The following is a 19932-nucleotide window of genomic DNA, read 5'->3' as shown; positions in this document are numbered from 1 at the left end:
TAGAATAAAATAAGCGATGCCATGAGCCGTTGCCATGGGAAGGGCGGCTGTCTCGGCACAACGGGTCAGGTGATCGACGGCGACAATTACCCATCGGTTAGCAGCCAGAGTGCAGGGAAGTGGGCCATATAGGCCGATGCCGATGCGGTCAAAGGGGCGAGCAGGGCATGGTAAAGGTTACAGGGGACCGGCCAAGCGACAAGGTGAATCCTTTCGTTGCTGACAGGCATCGCACGATCGAATGTAGTGGTGATATGTTTTGAGGACACCAGCGAGAGCACTTTGCGGGTCAGTGTGATGATGGGCACACACGTCGGAGCAGAGATGGCGTGGGATAACCAGTAACCATTTTCTGCTGTCAGGGTTATAGTTTCAGCGGTAAAGGAGACCGTCCCGGACAGAGAAATGGGAAGCTTGGCGGCGGAGAGCTCGCGGATATGCAGCCATGGTAGGGGCATTGATGACATTGAACAGGGCAGAAATCCAAGGATCTCGGCGCTGCTCGGAAGGCATATCTAAGATTGTGAGAGCGGTCAGGGGAGGGTCTGGTGTGGGAACGGCAGACAGGGACACTGGCGACCGAGAGAGAGTGTCGGCGTCAGAATGCTTGCGGCCCGAGCGGTATACAACACGGATATCATATTCCTGAAGGCGCAAGGCCCAACAGCCGAGACGGCCCGACGGATCTGTAAGCGTAGCGAGCCAACAGAGGGTGTGGTGGTCTGTAACAACGTCGAACATGCGTCCGTACAGGTAAGGACGGAACTTGGTGATCGCCCAGATGATCGCCAAAAAGTCTTTTTCCGTAACGGAGTAGTTTGACTCTGCTGTTGTGAGGGCGCGGCTGGCATAAGCGACGACATATTCAGAAAAACCATGCTTGTGCTCGGTGAGGACCGCACCGAGGCCGACACCACTGGCATCAGTGTGGAGTTCCGTTGGAGCATCGGGATCGTAATGACGAAGTATGGGCGGTGATGTCAAAACTTTGCGGAGCTTCGCAAAGGCCTCGTTGCAGGCCGGTGTCCAAGGGGACAAGTTAGCGGGGCCATTCATGAGCTTTGTTAGTGGGGCTATGATTGTAGCAAAATTACGTACAAAACAACGAAAGTAAGAACATAGGCCCACGAAGCTGCGCAGCTCTTTGAGAGAGGCCAGGAAGGCAGCAACGGCACGCAGCTTCTCAGGATCAGGGAGAACGCCATCTTTACACACGACTTGGCCGAGGGTGGTGAGTTGGCGGGCGCCGAAGTGACATTTTTTAAGGTTCAGTTGAAGGCCGGCACGAGCAAGGTGCCTGGCGGAGACGATGCAGATGGGTGGGAAAATCAGAGGAGGAGACCACGATGTCACCCAGATAACAAAGACAGACCTTCCATTTGAGGCCACGCAGCACGTTGTCCATCATTCGTTCAAATGTTGCTGGGGCATTACAAAGGCCGAATGGCATAACGTTGAATTCATAAAGCCCATCCGGAGTGATGAAAGTGGTCTTTGCGCGATCAGCTGGAGGCATGGGAACTTGCCAATATTCAGAGCGTAGGTCAAGCGAAGAAAAGAATTCTGTGCCTTGCAAGCAGTCCAATGCATCGTCAATGCGCGGGAGTGGATACACATTCCGACGTGTAATTTTGTTGAGACGTCGATAATCCACGCAGAAGTGTATAGACCCATCCTTTTTCTTGACGAGGACAACGGGAGACGACCAGGGACTACTTGATTCTTGAACAACACCGCGATGGAGCATGTCGTCGACTTGTTCGGCTATGACACGACGCTCTGTAGGTGACACACGGTATGGGCGTTGGTGCAGAGGCGAGTGAGTGCCTGTGTCGATGTGATGGGAGACAGCCGTTGTCCGGCCCAAAGAGGCTTGCGGCGCGTCGAGTGAAGACCGAAAATGGTACAACAGCTCGAAGCTGCGGGCGTGGCTCGAGGGCAGTATCAACAGAACAGGCGAGAAGAACACGCTGAAGCGGGTCGGAAGCCACATTAGTAAGGGTCAACGCATCAACTTCGCAAGCAGATGAACGTTTGGTATCGTCGAGGTCAAATAGTAAGTCGACAGCCTCAAAACGGCCAACGCACACTCCACAAAGCAAGGGTAAGAAAGGGTGTTGGTGACTAGAAGTGTCCTGGCACCATTGCACAAGTCAAGCACGGCGAAGGGCAGTGAGATACGGTGGCGGCAGAAAGCAACGTCGGAAGGTGAGAAGAGAACGGTGGCGTTGGCGGTAGAAGCGGCAAAAAGAGGAACGAGCACAGCGATAGCGCGTGGGATAGTAGTGTCCTGAGCGACATGGTGCTTTGGAACAGCGCGAGGACCCACGTCATCAAACACAGCGGCGGATGGCAGAGCGCATGGCATGGAAAGTTCGACGTGAGGGCGGGCGCAGTCAGTCATGGCATGATGATGGGACAGAAAATTCCAGCCGACAATGACATCACGAGAACAAGTGATGAGGACGATGAATTCAACAAAATACACGGTGTTCGCAATTATTACTCTGGCGGTGCAGAGAGCTGTGGGCTGGAGATGCTTGCGGTGGCGGTACGCAGCGACAAACCGCAAAGAGGCGTCGTCACCTTGCGAAGAGAGCGGCAGGGTTTTTGGCTGATAACAGATACGGCGGCACCAGTGTCTATAAGACGAAACGTCGAAACACCTTCCACGATAACGGCAATAACGTTAGCAAGGAAAAGAGGTCTTTGAGAGTCGGCGGAGTAGCAGTTTGTGCCTCGGGAACTGCGGCGGTTAGTTTCCGTGCTCGGCTGAGGGAAGTCGGCGGTGCTTGGGCGAAATGGAGTGGCGACGGGGTGAAAGTGAGCGACGAGACGAGGAAGCCTGGTGGTCAGAAGGTGCAGGTGGCGGCCGCGGCGGAACTTGGAAGTAGGGGGCTGAATTCCAGTGGCACCGACAGTTACATGTGGCGTCGACAATGGCGGGCGACGTGTCCGGGAATGCCGCATTCAAAACATATCGGGCGTTTTTCCGATGTGCGCCATGGCGAGGCAGGCGACGCAACTTTATGAGTAGTCCGTGGCGAGTACGTCATGGCTGAAGGATACGCATACGCCGTGGGAGGTGCTGGGCGAGCCACAACTTCGGCATAGGTGCGAGGCGCCGCCACAACGAGGTGCGGCGCGAAGGCGTCAGGATAACTCAGCGGCGCAGCACTGGGGGCAGGTGGAGTTAGGGCAGCCTCAGAAAGCGACAGGAGCTGGAGGATGGCCGGAAGGAAGAGCTACCAAGACCTGTCGCTGTATTTCATTTCTGAGCTGCAGCGCCAAACAAGATGATGGTTCGGGTAGAGAGGGTAGGAGAGACAGCTGGCGGGCAACCTCCTTGCGGACAAATTTCTTCATTTCGGCATGGAGACATGAGGAGTCGGGGTGCGCGTCCAGTCGAGCGAGCGATGCGTCAGAAGGGTGGCAAACCAGAACACGTTGCTTCCGTAGCTCGTCGAAGCTTTGGTAGAGTTCGTATACCATTTCGATGGTATACCACGAGCATGTTGAAGGGGCCATCATCAATGCCCTTCATGACGTGGCGAATTTTATCTTCCTCCGTCATAGACGAGTTGACTCGTTTACATAAATCGAGGATGTCCTCGATGTAACTGGTGAAGCTTCCACCTGTCTTCTGCACTCGCGAATAGAGACGCTGTTCAGCGCGAAGTTTGCGAATGGCAGGGCGGCCGAATACTTCGGCAAACGTAGTTTTGAACGCGGACCAGGTGGTGATGTCCGACTCGTGATTCCGATACCGTAGGCTGGCGACGTCAGTAAGATAAAATACGACGTTGTTAAGTTTCAGAGCGTTGTCCCACTTGTTATGCCGGCTCACCCGTTCGCAGGCAGGCAACCAATCCTCCACGTCTTGGTTGCAGCTGCCACTAAAGATAGCAGGGTCGCGTTGACGTAAGGGGCCAGAACAGGTGACAGGTGGAAGCAGGTCGCAGGAAGCAGGGTCGGGGGCTGCTGGCTTGGCTCTGCCATGGAAACGGACACCGTGCGGCTGTGGAGTGCCAGGGCGACGTCGGGGGTTAGGATCGTTGCACCCTCCACCAAGTGAACAGTGGATTTATTAAGGGGTCACGGCAACCAACGCAGTCGGGTCGTAGCAGGACGGCAGCTCCAGCACGAGACCACCAGCGATGACGACGAAGTGCGCAGTGGTCCTTCCTCTTACTTGAATGCTCTTCATTGCCCTCAAGATGGCTTACGACCACGTGGACAGATGGAGGTGCTCATGTCATTACCTCTCTCGGTCGTTACCCATAGAAACTGGCACTTCACGCGGTGCATGCATCATTCGTTTACGGCATGACGTGAGATGGTCCATACATGACGAAGGCATGACTGGCCTCGAGGCAGTCACTTGCAAGCAGAGGGTCAGGAACGGCGAAGTTCGCAGACTTTTGGGACTGTTAGATTAATCTGGGTGCCCCGCCGAGTCCGAAAAATCGGTCGGCAATTGTATAGAAAAAGTTTAGTGCAGAAACACTAGACATACAGAGAGGCACACAACACAAGTGCTAACTTGGAATTGCATTCATTTGGTCTACCACTTGCGCGTGTGCTCTTATCTTACCCACACGACTTTCTGCTCTTTATCAGAGGATGGCATGGGGCTTGACACGAACTTGCACAAGCATCGCGGGTGATGGGGAATAACTACATGAAAGTGAAAAGTGAGCTAAGTTGAAACAAGTCTCCAGTTTCATCGGTCACTGGCTAAACATCAACTGATGCCGCACGTATCTGGACTGGACTTCCTCCAAAATCTCCCTTTTCTTTCCTGCGAACAATTATCTGTTTTGTGGGGGAGTGGGGAGCATCCCTTGCAATCGCTACAGTGCATTCTGAACCATTGTTTTTTCTAATGTTCTCAGTGCCTGCAGACAGTGCCCCGTTTGGCCTATGTAGGCCCATCCACAACTCAGGGGTAAAGTTAGTTGTTTGGTATTGTAGATTTAAATTGATAGTTTTCCAGCGCAACAGCACAATGCCGAACACAACTGTTTGTTTAGCTGCACAGCTTAAATACCCTCAGACCAGGGCAGGTGCAAGGGCAAAAAAAGAAATGCATCACACCTTTAGCTCAAAAATTGTAAAAGAAACGTCTTTTCTGCGTTACACAATACAGAGGTAACACTAACGCTGTTCTGCTATTCTCTTCATTCTGAACAATGATGTGAAAGATGCTGCGAGTGGGAACAAGTAGAGTGTCAGGATATTGTGGGCCGCTAGATGTTTGGTTGGCGCCGAAATTGTAATTGACCGGGACAACCTGCCCACCACTGCACTCTCCGTAAGTTCGGAGGGGGAAGAGCGACAAACCTCTCCACCCCGCGTGCGGAAGATGAGGTTCGACTGCTGACCGGCGATAGGGGCCACGCCTGATTAGCCATTGACTGGAGGCATGAGGCGTAGGCAAGTTCTTTACCGAACATTACTTGGGCAAATGATAACAACAGAAAGTTACAACACAAAGCTCAACAAAGTAGCGGCAATACAGAGACACGACACGAATAAACACAGAAACGAACCCAAACAACTATTAACAGGAAAAGGAAAACAAAGGCGAGAGCTATACAGCAACGTTACATGATTAAATCAATGTACAAAAGAATAGGACGAGAACAGCGACAGGACAAAGACAAAGAGTGCAAAGGAGTGGTGAGAAACTGTGGCTTAGCTGCGTAGTCCGGTCGCAGGGAGCGTCGGGCTGCGGAGGCGCACAGGGCTGATGGGGGGTGGCGGATACGGGCAAACTTAGGCCACGCGTCTTCGGGGCCGCCGTCGCCACGCTCTACGCGTCAGACACCCGCCTTAGCTCGCTTGCCGACCACTTCCCTGGCTGACCTCACACACGTCCACACGCACCGAAATCTCCAAGCCAACTAACTCGCTCACGGTTTTCCTGCGGCAAACCAACAAACAAACAAAAAGCAACAAACGAATCTTCCAGGCACAGTGGGCAAGAGACGCGAGGAAACTGAAGGGGATGCGAGGGAAAGGTACGGTCCTAACGAGGAACGATGTCAAGCGGCCGCTTCCCGTCCCCACCTCGTGCAATCCTGGGGAGGGGGCGGCGCAGCCTTGACCCCCCCAGCGTCGCGACATGCCCGCATACAACCTCGATCGGAAAAGAGAAAAGGAAGACAAGGCGTGCTGCACACACAGAGTGCTGGAAGCGAGTGATAAGAAGTCTCAAGTCTTACCATGGGGACATTGTGTTCAAGCTTAGTTCATTAAGCTTCGCACTCTCGTGTACTGTTTCTTGACTGCTTGCAATACTTGCACTGCTGCTTAGAACAAGTTTGTGACCCTTGCCGTCCTTTGGTGAAGGGTTGTTTGGTAGCTTCTCTGGTGTGGTGTGGGGGATGCAGATTTCCTTGCCTGAGTAGAGGATGAAATAGAACGGTCCTGTGTTTCTGTGCCTCTTCTATAATGGGTTCACAAGGTCTGCTTCGAGACTGTTTTCTAGGTGGTGCATGATATCTGGTCGTGTACTGCGAAAGGGAACATGGTTGTGCACATGCCACGGTTCAGGAAAGGGAAGAGGTGCTCCTTTTCAGTGGCAGTTACTCTTTGCTGCTGCATTTCCTTGGGCTGTTTTCAGTCTTGATAGTAAAATACCACCAATTTTGAGCCGTCTCATGTCGCTGTGTGTACATTGTTCCTTGTATTGCTTTTACTGCACAGCTAAGCACAGTTTCAAATGTACATCTACTTGTGAACACAGTTGTGATTGTGGTATTTACAGTTGCAGATGTATCCTTATGCTTTGGTTCTGTGAATGGGATTTTTGCATCTAGACTGCCAAAGCACCAACTTGTAAATGCTGTTTTGTAGTTTGGAGCAAATTTCAGCTCCAGTGCCATTGAAAGTTTTAACATGGTCAGTAGGGAGCACATAATTATAGGTTGTTGTGAGTGTCTGGTTTCAACCTTTTTGGATTTGCCCTTCTTATGGTGACACTTTTATGGTGTAACTTCAAGGCTGTAAAGAAAATTTTTAACACCGAAACTGCACTTGTGATAGTGAAAAGCAAAGTTCTTTTTCTGAAAACTCAAGTATAGCTTTAATAAGTGTTGTGTAGCAGAAATGCAAGTGCACGCAAGTGTATTCTTGTCATTTTTTTTGTGCTCATTTGGCTTTGGCAGCAAATGGATGTGACAAAGAATGCTGTCTCCATAATTCAGCAATAGTGGCATCTTTCAGCCTGTTTGGCCTCATTGATGGCATTGCATTGTGTTGTAGAATAGAAGCAAATTTCGGAGTTTATTCCGCTCCAAGAAAAGCACAGGTTTCTCTGTATGTGTTGAAAGATTTTGCCGTGCCGCTGCTTGGTACATAACTTCATTTTATTCTGAATACCGTATAAGCGCGTGTGAGGGCCACACTTTTTTTTTTCCAGATTATAGGGCCAATTTTTGGGGTGCGGCCCGAACATGTGATGTTTGAAAAAATTTTTTTTAAAAATAAAACACACCAATAAGGGAATGAGTGGCATTTACTCTACATTCAGTCGTCCCGACTCTGAGCTGGTGCCGTGCTGCGGTGCACGCTCATCCCACAAGAAGCCGCGCAGCATGTAGCCCTTGTTCTGCACTTCCATCGCACAGCAGAGCAGCTCTCCTTCTTCCAGTCCGGGACACTCGCACGGCTTGCCTCGGAAAGCGCTCTTTTTGCAGCCTGTGTCCCTCAGTGCATCCTTTTGGTTGCCCCATCGTCGGAGGCACTTCTGGGCCACGTTGAACTCCCAGCCGTGCAGCTATTAAGGAGCTGGCCCACTGTGCTAAAACTGCAATGCTCGGTGGCAGCACATGAAAGCCACAACTACAGTGAACTAACATGCCACCACAACTCACAGAAATGTGGAGCTGGTGATACCGATGCCGATATGGATAGCGGGAGCTCGTGGGGGAGGAAAAAGTTGATGATGAGCCTTGGGTAGGCATAGGCCACGGCGCGTGCATTTCGAAGGCTTTCCCGCGTGGGTCGGGGAAAGTTTGGGTGCGGCCCTTGCACGTATCTTTTTTTTATATATATATTTTCTTCGGGAAAACGGGGTGTGGCCCGTACACGGGTGCGACCCTTACAAGTTATTCACTGAGGCTGCGCACCATGTTGGTGGTCATTTCACGCCAGCTCACGCAATGTCTCGAAGAGAAGAGTGTAGGAGGCATTTCGTGATATGGCACTGATGCTTTCCCGATAAGTATTACAGTAGACTCCCGTTAAGGGAAACTCGGTTGAGACGGATTCTTGGATAAAATGAAGCGTAAAAGAAAATCCTTCGAAAACATTGCACAAAAAGGACACAGATGACACAGAACACGACAGGCGCTACCTTGCAACTTTTCCAGTTCTGTGTAGTCCGTGTCCTTTTTGCGCTGTGTTTTCGAAGGACTGTTATCAACTAGCCCAAACCAAACTACTGTTACACAACAGAAAGTCCGCTTGAAACTCACTGTTTCGCGCGTGATTCAGCAACGGCACTCGCAGGGCATCTGTGGGGCACTGTTGAGCAAGGGAAAAATACATACTGTAAACTGCCGAGCAAGCACCCATCTAAAATTTGAAGATAATCACAACATGGCGCATGGGCACTTGTCAGGCCCTGGCATGCAATGCACACATGGTGGAGTGGGCCCTTGCTTGGTCCACCAACTAATTAATCATTGGGCGCATCTGTTTTCCGGTCACGGACTGTCTGGGACTACTTGCGGACTCGAGTCCGGTATTCGTTTTTCTCAGGCAGCCCGAAGGCTCCGCCCACCTGCCTGCATCGCCATAGCAACGCATTCGTCTTTCGCCCATGGTAGTCCGCGGAGGGCTGCGGGGAAGGCAGCAGACGACAGCTGCATGGCGTGCTGGCAGCCATATTGAGTTACACTGTGTGTGCATTTTGCGTACTTTTGGTGTTCCTGGAGAACGGTATAAACCTTCACATGAGCTCCGTAGCTGCCAAGTACAGCGCTAAACAGCGCCAGGACCAGAAAGAGGGGGAGACGCCATGGAACACCAACTCGCCCAATCTGTGCCGTTCCGTGGCTGCTCTCTGAGCTGCTACGATGGCAGCAGCAGGAGGGAAACTTGTTAAAAGAGACCAAAGGGAAATTCATATAACAATTTTAAACTATGCAGAAATGTGTTGGAAAAAAGATAATCGAAAGGAAAAGAAAACATGAGCGCAAAAACACTTCATACAGATTTCTTGCGGAACAAATGAGCACGTGACATCTAGAAAGATGTAAGCAGGGCTGTATAACATTTGCTAACCATGATTGGTACGTGATACACACCAAGTGTAAGGGGCTGTGAGATTAGCGAGAGAGCTGAGAACGCGAATACTTTTTACATCTCTTCTGTAAGTTGACGAAAAGCGGTGGTTTATTAAGGCCAGCAATTTTGTGGTCCTGACATGAACAGCTTATGAATGTTAGTGTTTCAAGTTGTCCCCCACACGAGAGAGCAGTGATTAAGGTGACTAAGAAAAAGTGCATAATAAATGAGCAGTTGTACAAATTGAGGGGAATGGAGAACACCCAGCACCTGTGACAGTTTGCCTGAGGTTAATAAACATGCCTCAAAATTTTCTAAGATCAGTTCTTTCTGCTTTAGGAGTGCCAGTTCAGTTGAAATGCATTTGCGGAAGGCATGCTGATGCGTGGTTAATAAATTATGCTTGTCAAGAAAGCTAGGTAACCTAAAAAATCTTCTCAAGTCCTGTGGAGAAAATCGGGAGTATGGAGATAGGTCTGTTAGAAATTTGTGTTTTGAACCTTTTTTGAACAGACCATTGCCACCTGCATTCTCTTGGGAAATTGGTCTTGTGCTGGGCATATTGGGCTGGGAATCTTGAAAAGGAAACCTTGCTTTGGAAGAAACGGGTATGTTTTGGCTGGGATGAAAGTAGTAGGAGGTCCTCTTCAGACCGGAGCAAAAGTCAAAATTCAGTTATTTGTGTTCCTATGAGCAAGAAATTTGCTACAGCTCTCTCTACCACCTTTCTGTATGCCTTCAAGGGCATGCAAAGATGCCTTTCAACACATACCTAATCAAATAAGGAAGTGGCCACCGCTCATTTAAAGAGAATCTTGGGGTCATTGTTGAGCATCGTTTTCAGCAGGTGTCATATAATCCTGGGTCTTCTCCAACTATTTTGCGAAGCTTGAGTGTTTTCATTAGCACAGCTTGGGCTGCATGATGGCACACTCCGGCCAGACCATCTTGACACCACTGGTCCCTTTTAATGTGCCAAGGGGCAGACTGAGTGTGATTCTCCTTGGCAGTAGCATGAGAGTGCATCAACCAAGAAGGGCTGTGCACCTTGCTGTCATGCATACTGTTGGACACATTTCTGCGACTTAGCGGAAAATGTACACTGTTGGATATATTGAATGGAACAGGCTGTTGCCATGTGGTATTTGTAGAGTGGAATGTGAGTTGTGTTTCTATGGAGAACGTATTCATTTACAAACATTATTATAATTAAGCAGCGCAGAAAAAGGGTTGTCCTCCCTTTTGCCCTGCACTGCTTAGGATAGCTTTCTGAGACATGTGGCCAAGCCAGTTTTCTTATCATGTCTTGCATGGAGCCTGACTCTCTCCTTTCCTCTGACGTATTCGTAGCAATTTCTTTTGTTGCGATTTTGTCTCAAAACTGCCATTGTTTTTTGGTGCAGCAGAGTGGACGCATGGGCACGAAGTGATGCTTGCCTGTTCTTTGCAACAAGTGCAATGTCAATTCTGCGGCTATTGGAGATAAATATGTTTGTCGTTGTGCCTCTTGTCTCTCGTTTTCCTGTCGGGCAACGAACCTAGGTTTCCCGAGCTCAAGTGTTATATGAAAGGTGGGCACTGGAAGCATTACTTTTTCATATTGCAAGTCTGTTGTCCACCTATCAGGTGCACTCATGGTAGAACCTTAGTGTGAGAGCTATTCTTGGGACGTAGTAAAAGCTTGTGCTGCTGCTGATTTTTTTTACTGTGGAGTGCGAAATTTGCTTGACTGAAAGCAAACTTTTGCCTGTTCCGTCTTTTCTGCTGGGGCTTATTATGCCCATTTATTTGTTTTTGCCTGCACGTTTGTTCTCCAAGCATCGCTGTTTCATTCTTGGCAGGCTAAAACTAGCATGATCCCTAGTGTGCTCCACCAGCACCAAAGTGTGCTTAATTTCCAGTGCTTCAGAGGCATCTTCTGGCGGGCCAGTTATAACTGCGCAAACAAGAACACAGTAACACACACAACTGCGCAGACTTCCAACTTTTATTTGCCGCAGTCTTTTTGTACCCTCTGTGGATGCCATCAACACACCCTCAAACCCATCCGTAACACGTGCGCTTATCTCCTCTGAATGGCCCAAACATTCCACGATAATGGACAGGTGCCTTAGCAGCACACAAGTGACTCAGAAACATGCGCAAATTTTTACCTCAATAAAACGAAGATCGCGAGCCACGTGCCTTGTGCACGACATGTCGAACACGCCAAGAAGCATAGATAATAACAACGGAAAGAAGACATATGATAAGCATGACACCCAACATGAGCATGGCAAAAGGCAATGGAGAGATCACTAAAACCTGAGCAAAAAATGTGAAACCACCAGGAACGCTGAAGAACAACTATGAGGCCACTAAATTGGATAAATAATAATCTCATTAAGAGAACTTGAATGGCATAAGCAGTAATAACAGCTGGCATGATGGAACAGATTTGGTCATTCTGTCAGCTCCTGTAGAGGCTATGATGAATGGTTTGGAGATGGTGATTCCGCACTGCCACCTGCTCCTGTGCAGTAGTGCTCGAGTGACGTTGTCAGCCATTGTTGTGGGGAATGTTATCATGGTGCGTGAATTTTTGTCTCTCACTGTTCTCTCAAACCCCCTGCAGTACAGAGCGCAGGAAGAGGGGATAAAATGCATTGAAAGGAAGGGAGCTTGAGTGGGGGTCCTGCCTCTGGGGCAACGCACTCTAGCAGAGGGGGGTGCCCCTGTGCAGGCCCAGCAGCGGGAGCGCCTGGGCAGCAGCAGCAGCAGCGCAGGCGACCACCGGCGCGACAGTGTGGACAGCGTGGCCCTGGCAGCAGCCTCGGGACCACAGTCGGCTCCAGAGGCGGAACGAACCAAGCCCACTGACAAGGGCAAGACACAGGTAAGGTGATGCAGGGGCCGAGAAAGTTTCTCTGGGGCAGTGACACATCGATCAAGGGGCCTCAAGAGGCAGCTGCATCACTGGCACGCAGAGCACAGGGCTTGAAGCTCTGTGTGGCAGCAGGGAATTGAATACACTATATAAGGGCCGCACTTTTCTCTCCAGATTCAAGGGCCAATTTTCGGGGCGTGGCGCCAATGAGTGGCATTTACTCTACGTCCAACTCATCCCACAAGAAGCATGTTGTTCTGCACTGGCATCGCATTGCAGAGTGGTGCTTCCTGCCTGGAACAGGGACCGTGAAAAGGGCTTTCTCTGCTGCACTATTTGGCTCACACCCAGTGCAGTGCTCCCTTTTGATTCCTACTTTTGAGTTTTGTGCTCTTTCACCAGGATTGCCACGTAAGCACAAGAGGGCCGACACCTGACAGCCTTCTTCTTAATCTTGCTGTCACCCACGCATGCGACACAGGTTTTTCGTTGCACAAGGGAGGCTGCTCTTTTTCGCTGGCTGACAATCATGTGTCGGCAACAATTCCTTCCTTGTTATTGACTGAAAATGAAAGGCTCAGTGTGCTATCGGAAGCTAACTCCATTAGGCAGAGACCAATACATCGAGGCAGAAAACAAAAGTTGTTGAACTTCATGTGGTCACCTCACTTTTAAGGGTAGACGTGCAGGCTAGTTGGTGAACCATGATTATTTAAAACAGCGCAAAAGACAGGGACACAGATAGAAAAGACACACACAGCGCTGACTTACAACTAAATTTATTCATGGAAAATACATGTATATATACATAAGGCAAGATGCGCGAAGGCGGCAAACTGGTAAAATGCGCCAAAAAAATTGAAAAAAACCTAATGACGTGTCGCGCGCTTTGCCAAGTACGCCGTTCTTTATCAGATAGCGCAAGAGAAGGGGTGCTGACACAAAGGTTACCCAGAGCTGATATCCTTTGGGCCTCAATTATTTCCCTCGTGGTTCGGTCCTTGCTTCTTTTGAAAGTTCGGCACCTATGAAACATGGGTTTACACACTTCCTGATTTTCTTTTGTGCATTCAGAGCAGTGAAGCGGCAGGTTGCGGTCATTGGAGGTAGCCAAATCATTTTTATGTTCCCTTAATCTGTCGTTGAGGCAACGCCCTGTTTGTCCGACGTATATTTTTCCACAAGATAGCGGAAGTTCATAAACTATCCCTTCAGTACAATCAACATACCTGTTTTGATGCTTTTTCTTGCATGCAACCATAGGCTTTGTCACGGGACAACTGAGTTGTCCCGTGACACAAGGGTAACCTTTGTGTCAGCACCCCTTCTCTTGCGCTATCTGATAAAGAACGGCGTACTTGGCAAAGCGCGCGACACGTCATTAGATTTTTTCAATTTTTTTGGCGCATTTTACCAGTTTGCCGCCTTCGCGCATCTTGCCTTATGTATATATACATGTATTTTCCATGAATAAATTTAGTTGTAAGTCAGCGCTGTGTGTGTCTTTTCTATCTGTGTCCCTGTCTTTTGCGCTGTTTTTAAATAACCTCACTTTTGCTTGCGTGCGATCTGGAGAAACTCGGTGAGCACAGGAAGGAACACAAAATGTGTTGCCAGTTATAACTCAGGATCCAAATCACCCTTTAAAATGTGCTTTCTGGTTCGTGGAGCAAGAAAGCCGTTTCCGAGTCATTGGCTGGAACACGCTACTCAGTGTGAAAACAAATCTTCAGAAAATGCTATGCACTCTCTGGGGCTCACTGATTTGGCGCTGCACTGCCATCCTGTGTTCTAGACACTCCTCCTCACTGCAGCCAAACACTGCACCAAGCATGATGCGCATACGCATGGAGTGGAATGTGTCGTCACTCTTTCAGCCGTGGTGCAATATAGCAGCACGCCAGAGCCTTTTGCTGCGCAGGTGACGATTGAACGGCCTGCAAATTGCGCCAGTGAAAATGGCTTCAAATTTAATGCTTTTGCAAAAACTGCCTGCATACTTTTCTCGCAGGATGCTGCCAGGGCTTTCCCTCTCGCTTGGAAGGCAAAAATTGGAAGGGAGAAGGATGGGCGAGTTGGTAGCAATTCACTAGACGACAGCCAGAAGACAGCACAACAAAATGTTTTATTGAGCAGATCAAACATTTATGCATGGAACTCACGTGACAGAGCACTTTGACAAGCAAAATCAAGCAATTACCACTATTGCCACTCATCTGATGGGTGGCCAAGTCCAATCAAAAGCCCACTTGGCTACTTCAAGGCAAAAAAAAAAAAAAATTCATGAATTACCTAGAAATCTTTATCAAGGCTGGCTGACACACTGTGAAGAGTGATGTGACAAACAAGGACGTGACTATCTTCATTGGTGAAACAGTCTCGATCCTCATGGCTGTAGATAAGATTTTAGAAAACATAACAAAATCTGCCGTATACACAGGCTCCTTTTGGGGTTCACAGAGAAATACGACTGCCACTTTCAACTCATTGTTGGAGCATGTCATTGAGTCAGTGATTAGAGGTGTGCCAATAGCATTCTTCTAGATCCCCAGCCAGTGCATGGAAGTGAAGAAGCTGCCAGTGTGGCAGCATCAAAAATCTGGGACCTGTGGGCATTGCCCGTGTAGACTACAGATGTTGCACAAAATAACTCAAATGTGGCTGAGTGAGTGGTGTAAAGAAACAGACAATAAACTACGGTGAGGGGGTTGCAATGGGGGGGAACCACGGCTGACAAAGCCCCACACCGTGATCAGGCGCGCTACCGTCGACCACGGCCGAGGAGGAAACAAAGGACTCTGGCTGACACAGAAAAGACATCTATTGCTACAACAACAAAATGCGCTAAGGAATCGTGGTCGTGCACATTAGGGCAAGGGGGGAGGCCGGACTGGCAGGATGATGTTCCACCACGAGGCCTCGCACCGCTGCCGCGCCTGAACGCGCACTGAAGACAGAGCTCGTCTCCCCGATGGATGGATGGATGGATGGATGGATGGATGGATAGGAGCGCCCCCTTTTAAACGGGGTGGTGGCAATTGCCACCATGCTCAGCTTTTCTTTCTTTACTATTTTTTTGTTTACTGTGTTGGCAATTCTCATTAAGATTCGCCATCATCTTTACCTACGGTTTCCTACAATTCTAACCTTATGCCACATCTCTGCTTTTCAGCCACCAATCCTCCAATCACTTTTTGCTGACTTCCACTGCAGATCTATTTACATGACTATTGTTATCTTTAAGCCCTAGGGCCTCAGGAAGAGTGACTGCGCCTGCATCGACATCCGGATGGATACCGTCACATTTGATTATGAGGTGTTCAATTGTTTCCACAGATCTACCACACACTGCACATGTGTCATCTTCTTCGTTAAATTTCTTTTTGTAGCTGCGCGTTCTAAGACACCCTGACCTAGCTTCAAAAAGTAGGGCACTGCCTCTTGAGTTATCATAGAAAAATTCTTTCCTGATCTGCCTTTTCCAGTATAGTTCTACACTGTTTCTTTTCCATTGATTGCATCCAATTTTTAACTACCACGTTTTTAACCTGTCGTTTAATGCTCTTTCTTTCTCCGTCCTCATGACCGGCATACTTACTGGTTAGTTTTCTAGTTCTTTTCCGCCACTGTGAGTCAACGCTCTTTCTGTATAAATATTTAAATACCTTAGCTGCCCACCTTTTATCGTCCAATTTCCTCAGGCGTTCTTCATATAGTATCTTACTCTTAGCTTCCCGTGCTTCGAACGATGCCCAGCCCATATCCCCTTGTACTGCCTCGTTTGTGGTTTTGCCGTGGGCACCTAGTGCTAATCTTCCAACAGCTCTCTGATTTACATCTAATCTTTACTGAACTTCTTCCCTTAAGCACAGAACCGCATTGCCGAAAGTAAGTCCCGGCACCATTATTCCTTTCCAAACTGTGCAATGTCAGTGCACGTTAAAGAACCCCAGGTGGTCGAAATTTCCGGAGCCCTCCAGGCGTCTCTCATAGCCTTAGTCGCTTTGGGACGTTAAACCCCATAAACTAAACCAAACCAAACCAAACCAAATACCTCTTAGTACTTCATATTTGTGTTACCCCCACAATGCCCTATGTTTCGTTATCCCGGCGTCTCTTCGTCCTTTTGCCCTAAGAGCCTGTTCATGTTTTTCCGTGTATATCTGCCCTTCGTTTTGCCATATCCCGAGGTATTTGTATTCGGCCACTTTGGGTATTTCGTGGCCTTGTATTGTAAGCACCTGGTCAGTTGTATCGTTAAAAATCATCACACCTGATTTAGTTGCGCTAAAACTGAATCCTAGAGCGTCTCCTTCGTCTCCACAGCAATTAACCAAAGTTTGTAAATCTTCCTGGCTATCTGCTAACAGTACAATATCGTCCGCATACATTAAACCCGGGAGTCGCTGCTCAACTACATTGCCGCCTAATCTGTAAGACAGAATATTTTACCTAGATTACTTTCTTCTAGCCTTCTTTCCATATTTATCACGTAAAGCATGAACAGCAGCGGTGATAGAGGACAACCTTGCCTTAATCCTTTGTGCACCCCCACAGTTGTGGTACTTTTTTTCCCTTCCCACGTAATTTCAACTTCATTATCTCGGTAGATTTCCTTTAGAAAATCAATTACCTCATGACCGATACCTAAATCTTTCAATATGCTCCACAGGAGTTCCCTGTTCACGTTATCGTATGCACCGCTTATGTCCAGAAAGGCTAAAAACACAGGTCTGTTTTCCGCCTTAGCTATTTCTATGCATTGGGTAAGCACGAACAGGCTATCATCTAAACGCCTACCCCTTCTGAACCCATTCTGGAGTTCTCCGAGTATCCGATTACCTTCTACCCATGCCTGCATTTTTAATTTCACCGCCTGCATTGCCAGCCTGTACATAGCAGACGTTATCGTAATCGGACGGTAGGATTTTACGTTCATCGTATCTCCTTTCCCTTTATAAATCAAATTCATTTTACTCTGTCTCCAGCTGTGCGGAATTTGCTGATTTGTTATGACTGTCTCCAATGCTTTTATCAGCGCTTCCTTGCTTCTTGGGCCAAGTTCATTAATCAGCTTAATTGGAATTTCGTCTATCCCTGCGGATGTGGTTTTAGGAATATTTGCTTGCGCTTTTTCCCAGTTAAGACTAGTCGGTTGTAAGCTGTTCTCTATTGTGCTGTCCTGTGCTGCCGCGTCACTTGGGGGGGAGATTATCCCATTGTCGTTGCTAAAAGACGCAGCTATAAATGACGTAATGTAGTTCACAGCATCGTCTCCCTCTAAACATTCCCCGTCCCCCGTCTTCCCGTCCGCGGCACTGTGATGCCCTCACTTGTTAGTAATGGTAACTAATACCCCTGCGACACGGCAGATTTAATGTCATTCTCATCGAATGGCATTTGTTCGACTTAATGTCATTTTTTGTGCGTGCTGCTACACGGCCAAAGCTAATGTCATTTGCAAATGATGGTGATTGCGATGGAAAAGAGTACAGCATACAACAATTTCGATGTATGCTTCAATATGTTGCCAAAAGTGTTGCTTTGCGAATGGAAACTGATTGTAAAATCTTAATCCTCATTTCAATAATGTGTTGATCACTGCTATCCACCGCGAATCCAAGCCAAGCCAAAGCTCAGCCCGCGGTGGCAGGCGGACGTCATTTTGTCAAATGCTCTGTATGGTGAAAATGGACAGTGTTAGCCATGCGTCCGCAAAAGCTACGGGCACACCTTGCGCCCACTATCACCTGTCCTGACAGTTTTAGTTGGGAGTGGGAAGCACAACATACTGTGGCGCCATCTAGTGACAACCAGTCAGAGCTCCTTAACTGTGTGCCGAAGAAACATTTTTCTGTTTTATTAATGGCAGTAGTGGATACACTCAAACGAAGGCTTTGTTTTTTTTTAAGTGTAAATCAATTGGATCAAATGAAAATGTAGATTCTAGTGCAAAGTTGGAGAATTACTTCGCCTGGGGTCATTGCTATGACGACAGTGTACGCCGCACATAGTTAGGCTTAACGTCAAGAAATTCTTAAATTTACCTCAAAAACAATCAATATTTCACACCTATATTGTTACGGAGGGACGAGAATGCACAAAATGAAAGCGAATACAACCGTTTAGAGCGAGCTATTGCGTCGAAAAATGCAGCGGCGATGCAGTTCTTGGTCCAAAGCGGGCGGGCAGGGCGCTGCCATGTTGTCAGCGTTAACCACGCAAGGCTGGTAGTGAGAGTGAGTTTTATTTTTTCCAACGCTATGTGGCTTTTTTATATGTATATAAATGAACGACCACAATACGGACACAGAAATATTACAGTGCTTGTGATGCTTTTGTAGTTTTTTTTTTTCGGTGTATATTCTCACCCAGTCTCTGGTGTCGAGGTAACACATTAGCTCGGAGATCGCTGGATAATGAGTTCTGTAAAACTCATTCGATACCTAATGTCGTTTTCATCGAATGACATTATATTTTCTTGTGTGGCAGCAAACAAACGTTATTTGATGGGAATGACATTAAATTTGTCGTGTGGCAGGGGTATAACTAGGCTAGGGAGGGTGCATTGCAGGGAAGCCAACCACAGGGCAAGGTGCCCACAACTGAAAGGAACAGCTTAAAAACCATTTTGTTGAAGTTTCTTTGACAAGGATATCTACCTGTGTCAATGTGGTAAATGTAGATTTCATTGTGCATGCTCTCACTGAGAGGAAGTGAGGAGCATGTTTTTCAGTCGTATACAAGCAGCGCATCGCACTTGACTCTATAAAGTGTTCCTTGCACTGGATTCATTAATCCCATTGATTGTGAAGAATGCTTAACATCTTAAAGAAAATTGGTTTTTGCAGTCCATCTCTATAAGTCAACAGTTGGAACGAGCCCAGAATTTCAGTTGTTCAATTTTGCAAGTAATTGAACCTGCTTTTACCATTTGTTGAAGGATACCCACCACTTGCTATAAATTTCTCTCCCATCCCGAAATCATTCAATGTCGGTCTGTGGCACTCATCCTTGCACTAGCCTTGATCGTTTGGCCTGGCAGCAGATGCAGGGTGTCTGTCTGGCTGGGCCCAGCTGCTGCTGCACTGAGAGTGTGCAGAAATCGTAGAAACATCCCATGACATCCCAGGCACTAGCGAGCTGTGAGCTAATTGTAATTGCAGGACAAGCAAATTAGAATAAAGGAAATGCAAGTTGACACCACGTCTGAACCAGATAGATAGTTAATAAGAAAAGCAAGGAGAATAAAGATACATTTGCACAGCACTTGGAAAGAATGATTCTGTAAAAATATCAGTCTGGCTGGTTAACTTTTTTAGGGCGATAGGAGCGTGTTGCACGTGGGTTAGCGGTGTAAAGTGCTTTATTAATTCCTAACTGGTGGTGATAAGGCAAGTAAAAAAGTTTATCGTGATAACGCCAAGAGGCTAGGCTTTCTAGGTTTCCGTCAAGTAAGAGCTGGGTTGTGGGCGTTGTATGCGTTATAGATGAATCTTATCTATTTGCATTGTACCTCTTCAAGTTTCGTGATGCTATTTGTGCAGGGGGTCTGAACCAGCGGCAGCGTATGCCAGTATCAGTCTGATGTATGCCAGTAGTTTTATGTCGCGTGTTGATTTTGCCACTGTGTTCTTCTCAGGTGCCTGAGCTTTTCATTGCCTTTTTTTCGACGTACTGTTCCCTACAAGTTGGGACACCATACCTGAGGCATGGTTGTCAAGGACGGGCCAGCAAAACTGCACTGCCAGCTTGTTGTGTCAGTGGGA

The 19932-nt window shown here is 48.1% G+C and overlaps 1 protein-coding gene across 14 annotated transcripts in view; it reads left to right on the top strand.

Annotated features, from left to right (window-relative positions):
• Positions 1-19932, top strand: part of LOC149326047 (uncharacterized) — a 264379-nt gene that overhangs the window by 203849 nt on the left and 40598 nt on the right. For all 14 annotated transcript variants that reach the window (XR_016286187.1, XR_016286186.1, XR_016286188.1 and 11 more), the window contains one exon: positions 12020-12172. Coding sequence is in view for 11 of the 14 variants with exons in the window: in XM_089562999.1 (XP_089419125.1) it covers positions 12020-12172 (153 nt within the window). In the remaining 3 variants the exon portion in view is untranslated. The remainder of the gene's footprint in view (positions 1-12019; positions 12173-19932) is intronic.

The sequence above is a fragment of the Amblyomma mixtum genome, chromosome 10 (genome assembly GCF_055824585.1).
Source record: "Amblyomma mixtum isolate Tamu chromosome 10, ASM5582458v1, whole genome shotgun sequence".
NCBI lineage: Eukaryota > Metazoa > Arthropoda > Arachnida > Ixodida > Ixodidae > Amblyomma > Amblyomma mixtum.
Note: the sequence above shows the minus strand (reverse complement) of the source record. Positions and strands in the feature narration are given on the sequence as shown.